The sequence below is a fragment of the Hyperolius riggenbachi genome, chromosome 3, assembly GCF_040937935.1.
Source record: "Hyperolius riggenbachi isolate aHypRig1 chromosome 3, aHypRig1.pri, whole genome shotgun sequence".
In the NCBI taxonomy this organism is placed as follows: domain Eukaryota; kingdom Metazoa; phylum Chordata; class Amphibia; order Anura; family Hyperoliidae; genus Hyperolius; species Hyperolius riggenbachi.
The window spans coordinates 125,041,285-125,052,454 of record NC_090648.1 but is presented as its reverse complement, the minus strand read 5'-3'; the positions used below and the strand labels follow the sequence as shown (position 1 = coordinate 125,052,454).

At 42.2% G+C, this 11,170-nt stretch overlaps 1 protein-coding gene across 1 annotated transcript in view; it reads left to right on the top strand.

Moving 5' to 3' along the window:
- The first annotated feature begins 4,218 nt into the window (after positions 1-4,218).
- The window catches only part of LOC137562219 (metal transporter CNNM4-like), a 103,749-nt gene continuing 96,797 nt past the window's right edge, over positions 4,219-11,170 (top strand). The window contains exons 1-2 of the mRNA XM_068273552.1: positions 4,219-4,461; positions 4,571-5,542. Of these exons, the coding sequence (XP_068129653.1) occupies positions 4,219-4,461; positions 4,571-5,542 (1,215 nt within the window). The remainder of the gene's footprint in view (positions 4,462-4,570; positions 5,543-11,170) is intronic.

Below are 11,170 nucleotides of genomic sequence, written 5' to 3'. Positions count from 1 at the left end.
TACGGTAATATTCCTACCACACTTGTTAAAGCAGAAGGCATTTTTTACAGTTAGCTCAGCCAATGAAATACACTATTTTCAACAATGAAAACTAGTCATTCAAATGGAAACCCACTCCAGCACTGAGAGAGCCAACAAACTCTATGCAGATACTCTCCCTAGTGGTTTTTGAGACCAGGACCCAAGAGATCCAAACCAAGATAGGTTTTCCATATTCAAGGTTGTTTCCATGTATGGGTGCTTGTAAACCACTGCCTGCAATCTAGCTTCATGTTCTCAGAAATGCCATATCTGATCAAATGGTCACTTCAGTCAAGCATGAAAGGTTTGTGCATAATCTGACTCACGAGAGGCATCATAATATCATGCTATAAGCTTGTGACCCTCTGCACCACGTACCTCTACATATCCCTGCACATCCCAATATACTGGCATTGCAGAGAACAGTATGATCAGTGTGCCTTACTATAGAACACAGTGCTGGATCCCCAGAGTACTGTATACCACTGAGCTATGTAATGTAGTGCTGGCCACAGTAATGTACTAGGTGCAATGTTGAAATGCCACTGAGAGATCTGTTTATTTGACTTGGAAGACGTGTTTTCCCTTCAGGAAGAATATGATGATAACAATGTTGGACAGAATAAGCGAAATAAAACCCAACAGATGGAAAGGCTGCAGTTTAGGAGGCTTCTGTGTTAGCACAAAACGGATGCACGCCTGAAGGTTTTTGGAGATTCCAGACCTTTAGAAGAATACACAATCATTTATACAATATCAGTGTATTTTGCAGAGAAAAATAAATATACAGTACTGTGGTAGGCAGGTGTGAAAAAAATGCTGTAAACAAAGAATGCTTTCAAAAATGAAAGTGTTAGGGCCCGTTTCCACTGCCTGGAAGCGACGGCATCGCATCACTCCGCACCTAGCCAAGGGTGACTTCCGGTTGTCTTCTGGGAGTCCGGATGTGGTTGTCTGTTTCTGCCTAGGGGAATCGTATGCAATCTGTGGATGCATCCAATTATTTTCTCAGGTCGCATAGCATAATTCGCATGCAATGGAAACTACTCCATTGCCATGCATTGGTGCCAGGTTTGATCAAACAAACAAAACAACAAACACAGAACATTTATATCGCGCTTTTCTCCCGGCGGACTTAAAGCGCCAGAGCTGTAGCCACTAGGGCGCGCTGTATAGGCGCTGTGATAGCGGTTACCGGGCACACGCCGCCCTCTGGCTTCGTTACATAGATGACGTGCTCCTGGTCTGGACTGGAACTGAATTGGAATTACAACGGTTTATGGAAAGACTGAATACTAACAATAAGAATATAAAGTTAACCTATGCGGTGAGCTCGCAATCTTTGAACTTCCTAGACCTAAAATTGGAGGTTGAAAACGAAAGATTGATTACATCTACCTTTCGTAAGCCCTCGGCAGGCAACAGCCTCCTCCATGCATCAAGCCATCATCCGCAGTCACTCATCAGGGGGATACCGTATGGCCAATTCATACGTTTGCGCCGTAATTGTTCCACAGACCAAATTTTTAAACAAGAGGCTAGGGAGATGCATGAGAGATTCCGTAAAAGAGGTTACTCCCATCGAATCCTGCGAAAGGCTCTAAAAAAGGCTTGGAATGTGGATAGACAGAACTTATTGAATGAAAGGGACATCAAGAGTAAAGAAAAAGATGACAATCCTCTGAGACTAATTAGTAGATATGGGAGTCATTGGGAGGATTTTCGCAAAATCCTGGAAAAAAACTGGGGTATCCTGACAGCATCGCCAGAAATTTTGAAGATTGTAGGCCCTAGGCCATTAATGACGGCAAAAAGAGCACAAAATTTGCGTGACAAATTAGTTCAAAGTGAATATAAAAGGGATAGTTCCACATGGTTGAATAAACATGTCCCTAATGGCTGTTATCGATGTGCTAAGTGTAAACTATGTCCATATATAGCTCATGCTGATAATAAACATTTCTGTGACAGTGCAGGGACAAGGTTGTATGATATTAGATCATGTATAAATTGTCAGACCACGAGGGTAATCTATATGATCGAGTGCCCTTGTGGTCTGAAATATATAGGCAAGACCAAAAGGATGCTAAAAGATAGAGTCCGTATAAGCAAGCTAAGGAAGGGGGAGTGTCATTCACCCTGAGGAAACGCCCACGGCGTGAAACGCGTAGGTGGGCGGAGCCGGAAACGCACCTGAGCGAGCGAGCACGCCACTTGAACTGCCCACACGTACTTTTTGACTGCCGCTCTGCCGCCCTATTACCTCCTGCAAAGACCGCGTTGGTGTGCACTGGGGAACGCTAAGACGTGGAGACCTCACCGCAAGCGGGCTGGGACGCCAGCCGGCAGCAGGTCCACATAGCTCCCCTGCATCCCCGAGGATATTGAACTGTGCAGTAATCAGTTTTCACTTCAGTTATGCAAACTGGACAATTTGTAACAGGGCATGTACAGACCGACAGAAGATGGTGGTGAGACCCAATCCTACTATTGCCATTTCTCTGTGCTTTCGCTTTTGCAACTGCTTGCTTTTTGGAAGTAACAGCATGAAGGCTTTTATTGCTATATACTAACTTTGATGTGCAATCTAATCTCATGCAAGAAATTTATAGTGCAATATATTTTCACAGCTGAATACCCATCGTGGAAATTCATACAATGGACAGACTATTCAATTTTTAGTCAAGGAATATTTTTCCATGTAGCAATTTAGGAGGTGGTACCACCATTTTTTGTGCCCAGTGAGTGCATGCAGTGCGTGTGGGATGTGTGCATGTGAATATTAATATCGCACAGGTATGCAAACTTCGGGCTCCGCAACTTGCCCTGATTTTTAACTTTGTTTGTCTTTTATCAATTTTCTGCATTCAATAAAATGTATTATATTTATAAATTGATATACACGTTATACCGATTTAATTATATTCAATATTAGCAGTTTAAAAAACTGGTTGTGTATGCAACTACAAAATTATAAGATATCCCTTTGTGTGATGATTATACTACTCACTATGGGAAAATAATTGTAGTCTTACGGATTTTTAAAGGGTTAATACCCGACACTTTCAGATTGTTATGAAGGATTGATTGTCCTACTAATCCGTTTGCAGAGAATTGATTGATCATTTTAACTAACCGATTTTCACTGGCTTGGTTTTGATTTAAGATCATAAAAGACCCCCTGTATGTGTTTAGGGGGGGGGGGGGGGGGGCATCAAAAATGGCATACTGTATACCTAATGAAATTAATGAAGAGATTAGTGCCTCTTTTGGAAGGGATATGGTCACTGACCAATCCGCTTTCCAGGAAATTAATGGCCACTTTAGGATACACAAGAATTTACTTATCAAACAACTTAAACGTAAGTGGAATTCCTCATTATTGGATTCCTACTATAAAGCAGGTATAATACCAGATGGAATTTTGGAGAGAATTATCCCAGCGGAGAATTTGCACACAGATCGTTTTATAGCTAAATGGAAGGAAAGTGCTTTAAAGAGAGGACTAGAAATTATTAAAATGTTTGCTGAGGAAGAGAAAGAACAATTAAGAGAACTCACCTTAGAAGTACAGGAAAGTGTAAAAGTTTTGAACATGTTCCAAAATAATGAACACTTTCCTTCTTTAAACGAACAACTCAAAACGCAGATTGAAAAAATTCAAAGTGATATTAAAAAGAACAAGCAGGCGAAATTTGCCAAAGATCTCGCTCGATGGGATCCGGAAGAGGCCCTGGACCCAGCAGTGAGACTATCTCAAAAAGATATAAAAACAAGCAGCGCCATAGTGGTAGATCCTCAGATGAGGGATCAGGCGGAGAAACAGATGTATCAATAGGATCAGGAACGGGCTCAAAAAAGTCAGTGACCTTTGTGGATAAAAGAGAACGAAGGGGACAAAGCGTTAGAAGATATGGAGGAAATAGGAGAGAAAGGAGTAGGCAGAGGAGAGGGCAGAGAGGTGAGGATAGATATACAAGAGAAGAAAGCGACGAAGATGGAAAGAGTGGGGAGAAAGGAGAGGTTTTAAAGAGACGAGACCAAGGAGGGGTAATTACCAGGAGTCAATTAGAACAAAGGAAGAAAAAATAGATAGTACAGACAACACAGTGATAAACCTCTCCAAGTTCCATCTGAACCAAAACCATCTATCCCTGCTTAATAGAGGACTCTCTTTCTCACCTCAAACTGAGGGAGATGGCTTTAAAAATGTATAAGGATGTGAAGCTATTTTTGCGTAAGGTAGTTTTAAAGTTATGGCATCAGGGCAATAAAGATGATGACCCCTCAATGGAAGATGGACAAGATCTAAATTCTCAGTTTGGGAGTGATGGTGAGGGAATAACTGATAATGAGTCACTGGACCAATTTGATCCAGTGGACTTATCCCCATGTTCAGCGACATGTGAGGATGATGGCTGGATTTGTGGTAATGAGGATGTGAGCATGCTCGCCAGTCCGGACCCTATAAATGCTCCTACCAACCTCCGTAAAAAATCTACCAAAATGCCACCTATGTCATCAAATAAATATATATCGGTTTTTTTAGAAACTGTCAATCAAGATTTACTGGCAAAAAACTGGGCTAAAAAAAAGCAAAAAATCAAATCTTACAAAAGATGAAAAACAAGCATTAAAGGAACTACAAGAAGCAAAAGGCATTATAATAAAACCAGGAGATAAGGGGGGCAATGTAGTACTTCTAGATGAAGATGACTATGTTGCGGAGATTAGGAGACATTTAGGAGATATCAGTACATATCAAAAGTTACAGAATAATCCTTTCCCTTTGATAGTCCACAGAGTCAATGACTTGGTGGATGAGGCTTGGGACAAACGGGTCATCACAGACAGTGAAAGAGACTACATTAAAGTTGATACATACAACATTCCCACCCTATACATAATCCCTAAAATTCATAAGGACCCAAAAAACCCTCCTGGCCGCCCCATAGTTTCAGGGGTAGGAGGCCCTACAGAGCGCCTAGGCAAGTATGTTGATGAACGCCTGAAGCCCATTGTCAGCCAGCTTCCGTCCTTTGTTTTAGATACAAAAAGTTTGTTGAGGGCCCTCGCTGAGGTCACGGTCCCCCCGGGGTCCCTCCTCGTGGGAATCGATGTGGAATCGTTATACACGTCGATTCCTCATGGGGAGGGACTCCGGGCAATTGAATTTTTCCTGAGAGGTCTATATCCTGAAGCAGAAGAGTCTAATCAATTTATCTATGACTTGGTGGAAATGATTTTGAGCCTTAACTGCTTCATGTTTGACGGTGAATATTACAGGCAGACCAGGGGCACGTCAATGGGGGCGGCGTGTGTACCAGTGTACGCATGTCTCCACCTTGGACTTTGGGAACACCAGGTGGTCTATCATGATAGCGGTTACCGGGCACACGCCGCCCTCTGGCTTCGTTACATAGATGACGTGCTCCTGGTCTGGACTGGAACTGAATTGGAATTACAACGGTTTATGGAAAGACTGAATACTAACAATAAGAATATAAAGTTAACCTATGCGGTGAGCTCGCAATCTTTGAACTTCCTAGACCTAAAATTGGAGGTTGAAAACGAAAGATTGATTACATCTACCTTTCGTAAGCCCACGGCAGGCAACAGCCTCCTCCATGCATCAAGCCATCATCCGCAGTCACTCATCAGGGGGATACCGTATGGCCAATTCATACGTTTGCGCCGTAATTGTTCCACAGACCAAATTTTTAAACAAGAGGCTAGGGAGATGTATGAGAGATTCCGTAAAAGAGGTTACTCCCATCGAATCCTGCGAAAGGCTCTAAAAAAGGCTTGGAATGTGGATAGACAGAACTTATTGAATGAAAGGGACATCAAGAGTAAAGAAAAAGATGACAATCCTCTGAGACTAATTAGTAGATATGGGAGTCATTGGGAGGATTTTCGCAAAATCTTGGAAAAAAACTGGGGTATCCTGACAGCATCGCCAGAAATTTTGAAGATTGTAGGCCCTAGGCCATTAATGACGACAAAAAGAGCACAAAATTTGCGTGACAAATTAGTTCAAAGTGAATATAAAAAGGATAGTTCCACATGGTTGAATAAACATGTCCCTAATGGCTGTTATCGATGTGCTAAGTGTAAACTATGTCCATATATAGATCATGCTGATAATAAACATTTCTGTGACAGTGCAGGGACAAGGTTGTATGATATTAGATCATGTATAAATTGTCAGACCACGAGGGTAATCTATGTGATCGAGTGCCCTTGTGGTCTGAAATATATAGGCAAGACCAAAAGGATGCTAAAAGATAGAGTCCTAGAGCATTTTAGGTTAATTGAAGAGGTAGATGAAGAAAAAAGTTTTCTCGCAACACACTATGCTGAATCCCATGGGAGTAGCCTCAAGGGTACAAAAGTGAAAGGTATCTATAGATTAAACGTATCGAACAGAAGAGGTGACTATGATGATTTACTATACTGTAGGGAGGCCATGTGGATTTACAAGTTGAATACACTGTATCCACATGGCCTCAATAGGGAGTTGGATTTGCGAGCATATCTACGCATGAATGCATATAAATGAGTGGACTGGGTGCAAATATCTGTGTCTGGGAAAAGGAGGTCTCCGCGGAAAACCTTTCTGCTTTGAGGAAACTCTGGAGTATAATGTTAGTAACCCTTGAATTTAAAAAGTTTTTGAGAGTAAACATAGTAAAGATCTATTTACAGCTGTTATGTACCTGGTATCATTCTCTGCCATGATGCTTCCTGCCCCCGCTGTGAGATGGCAAGCCTCGTTAGGATCATATGCAGGTTGTGACGTATTCACGGAGGAGGGCATTGATCTCCGTATAAGCAAGCCAAGGAAGGGGGAGTGTCATTCACCCTGAGGAAACGCCCACGGCATGAAACGCGTAGGTGGGCGGAGCCGGAAACGCACCTGAGCGAGCGAGCACGCCACTTGAACTGCCCACACGTACTTTTTGACTGCCGCTCTGCCGCCCTATTACCTCCTGCAAAGACCGCGTTGGTGTGCACTGGGGAACACTAAGACGTGGAGACCTCACCGCTAGCGGGCTGGGACGCCAGCCGGCAGCAGGTCCACATAGCTCCCCTGCATCCCCGAGGATATTGAACTGTGCAGTAATCAGTTTTCACTTCAGTTATGCAAACTGGACAATTTGTAACAGGGCATGTACAGACCGACAGAAGATGGTGGTGAGACCCAATCCTACTATTGCCATTTCTCTGTGCTTTCGCTTTTGCAACTGCTTGCTTTTTGGAAGTAACAGCATGAAGGCTTTTATTGCTATATACTAACTTTGATGTGCAATCTAATCTCATGCAAGAAATTTATAGTGCAATATATTTTCACAGCTGAATACCCATCGTGGAAATTCATACAATGGACAGACTATTCAATTTTTAGTCAAGGAATATTTTTCCATGTAGCAATTTAGGAGGTGGTACCACCATTTTTTGTGCCCAGTGAGTGCATGCAGTGCGTGTGGGATGTGTGCATGTGAATATTAATATCGCACAGGTATGCAAACTTCGGGCTCCGCAACTTGCCCTGATTTTTAACTTTGTTTGTCTTTTATCAATTTTCTGCATTCAATAAAATTTATTGTATTTATAAATTGATATACACGTTATACCAATTTAATTACATTCAATACGCGCTGTATAGGCAGTAGCAGTGTTATGGAGACTTGCCCAAGGTCTCCTACTGAAATATGTGCTGGCTTACTGAACAGACAGAGCCGAGATTTGAACCCAGTTCTTCTGTGTCAGAGGCAGAGCCCTTAAAGCGGACCCAAACCAAACATTTTTTTAAATTAAAAATATTTAGTTGCACCACTCTGACACATACAAAGATAAATAAACATTCCTTCAAACCTATGAGCATTTCAGTGCATGCTTTTCACCCTTCTCTTTTTATAACTAGGGTTATACTGGGAGCAGCCGGACACCACCTACTCCACCAGTTTGCCAGATTTTGTCCCGGCAATAAGAAAGAAGGGGAGGGGTTCCTCCAATAAATGTAAAATATTTTATATTTGTCATCATGCAGCTGAAAAAAGGCAGCTATTTATTATTATAATTTAGAAAATTCATTTTATTTCTGAAATCTTGTATTTTTAATTTGGGTCCACTTTAACCAGTACTCTATCCAGCCACTTCGAAGGGATGCAAATTCGTGGCTAGTGGAAACGGGCCCTTAATCATTTATTTTCAATAATGAACAAAATGCAGTGAATAAATCAAAGAGAAATCGAAATCAAATCAATATTTGGTGTGACCACCTTTTGCCTTCAAATCAGCATCAATTCTTCTAGGTACACTTGCACATAGTTTTTGAAGGAACTTGGCTGGTAGGTTGTTCCAAACATCTAAGAGAATAAACCACATATCTTCTGTGGCAGTAGGCTTCCTCACATCCTTCTGACACTTAAAGAGAATCTGTATTGTTAAAATCGCACAAAAGTAAACATACCAGTGCGTTAGGGGACATCTCCTATTACCCTCTGTCACAATTTCGCCGCTCCTCGCCGCATTAAAAGTGGTTAAAAACAGTTTTAAAAAGTTTGTTTATAAACAAACAAAATGGCCACCAAAACAGGAAGTAGGTTGATGTACAGTATGTCCACACATAGAAAATACATCCATACACAAGCAGGCTGTATACACCCTTCCTTTTGAATCTCAAGAGATCATTTGTGTGTTTCTTTCCCCCTGTTCTCATGCACTGAAGTTTCAGGCTGCTCTTTTCTTCCTGCAAACAGCTTTGCCCTTGTTTGTAATTCCTCAGTATGTGAAAGCCCAGCCAGCTCAGAGGACGATTTATCCAGCTTGTAAAAGATAAGAGAGAGAAGAGAGAAGCTTCTCTAATCCTAAATAACACACAGGCAGTGTGCAGAGAGGGGCCTGGAATTGTGAGTTCATAGCAGAACCACAACACTGAAGAACTTGGCAGCCTTCCAGACATAGGCCGACAAGTCTGACAGGGGAAAGATACATTGATTTATTACAGAGACTGTGTTAGTAGAAAGTGCTGCAGTAAGCCAGAACACATTAGAATAGCTTTTGGAAATTGTAGGATGATAAAAAACAGGATGCAATTTTTGTTACGGAGTCTCTTTAATGTTATTCCAGACACACTTGATGATGTTGAAATTTGTGCAATGTGGGGGCCATACCATCATTTCCAGGACTACTACTTCTTCACGCTGAAGATAGTGCTTAATGACTTTGGCTATATGTTTGGGGTCATTGTCCTGCTGCAGAATACATTTGGGGTCAATCATATGCCTCCCTGATGGTATTGCATGACGGATAAGTATCTGCCTGTATTTGTCAGCAATGAGAACACCATTAATCCTGACCAAATCTCCAACGCCCGGCGGATCGTTCAGGAGCAGCCTGATCAGTCCGCCGACAGTGCATACACACGCATTACAGCCTGCTGAAAACCCACCCAGCGGGAGGTGCCGATGGACCCATCGTCGTTGGCTGCTGTCGTGCATGTGTATGCACCTTAATCCTCACTGATAAGGGATTACAACCATAAAACACTTTCCTGTCATAGTGCAGCTTCTGAGTGCAGGAGATAGATGAGAAAGGTCCGTAGTTTATATATTTTATCTTCTGGGACACTGAGAGATTGTGTCAGTCATGTGACACAATACAACATTAAACAAACAGAGCGGGCAAACTCTGAACTGGTCCACTCTGCTCCAAATGGGAGCCAAGTAGAATCGGCTCCGTACAATTGGGTCTGTACATGTTTATCGCATCTTATCTCATGTCACTACAGGCACCCTTTAAGTTTCTGTAAGGCACTACAAGAGTGGGGTGTGAAGTGGTGTTGGTGATGTTCACTTACAAAAGTCAGTTCTCCTTTAACTACCTATATTATTTACTCTGTTGATTTAAAATAGCTTCCTAGTTGCATCTACTGTTCTTTCTTTTTTTTTCTTTGCCTGACATCTGTTTCAATGTTAGAAACATTTGACAACAATCAGTACTGCGTTAGGATTTGGCTGGAGACGGCTCCAAGTGTGTTGAGACCTGTCTGGGGAGAGTATGCAGATAAAACCAGAAGTTCCTGTACAGTATCACAAATTGGGGACTTGCAGCTGAGAGTCACTTTACTTCTGTGCAGCTGTCCCAAATATTAACAATTTAAACTGAGGCTCAGTATGTACAGGACAAATAGCAGTCTCATTGCTGTTTGCTCTTTGGCAGCACAGAAGTCACACAAGTGTTCAGCAGGTGCAGCGGCAGCTTCCAAGCTTTGGCCACCATCACTGAATGTTCTCCTGCCTCTGTCAATCCACTTTACGCTCTTCTGTCACCGTCACTTTTACTTTCACACAGATGTAATTGTAGTGGTAATTTCAGTGCCTCTGTACCGATCTGCTGCTGCTGTTTGCAGATTGTTATAGACCTCCAACAGCTTTAAGACAGCAGTATAAAAATTGCTCCCACTCTATAGTGATAGCTGAGCTAAGTCACCATCTATCAGGCATCAGACACCTCGGCTTCACATCTGGGTAACTATGGGATTCGGGATGTTCAGTCCTGTTATGTTAAAGTGCATTTTGGCCTCAGAAGAAGCTACTACAGGTTTCACCCTGTGAAACGATCGTCAGGCTGTGCACCTACCAACGCCCACTGCTGCCTCCTTGCATCCAGTGACAACCAGATGTGATAAGTACATCCAACACTGCTTGTTTTGCACAGACTGTTAAGAATTGATGTCACGTTTTCACTTGCACTTTACTGGAATATACATAACAATAGTGCCAGACTTTTCTTCATCCTCTTTTCCTAGTCTAGAGCACATTGTTAATCACAGGGGGCAGTACAATGTGCAGCTTCACCAGATCTGATGCCACACCAATGTGATTGTGTCTGAGTGCCTGCCTGTGCTTTGCTTACATTTCCTGTTATGTTTTCACAAGCGCACTTAATGGTGGGCCTGTAGATATCCTTTTGATCAATGACTTTTACAAAAACTATGTGCCTTTATGGGTGCTTCCACAGTTCTTTTGGAATCCCACCAGTACCCTTTTAGCAGTTCTCAGGATGTGTTTATTATTATTGCGCACTTACTGTATATAGCACACATCTTTCACAGCACTTTACTTAGTCATATCACTAATTG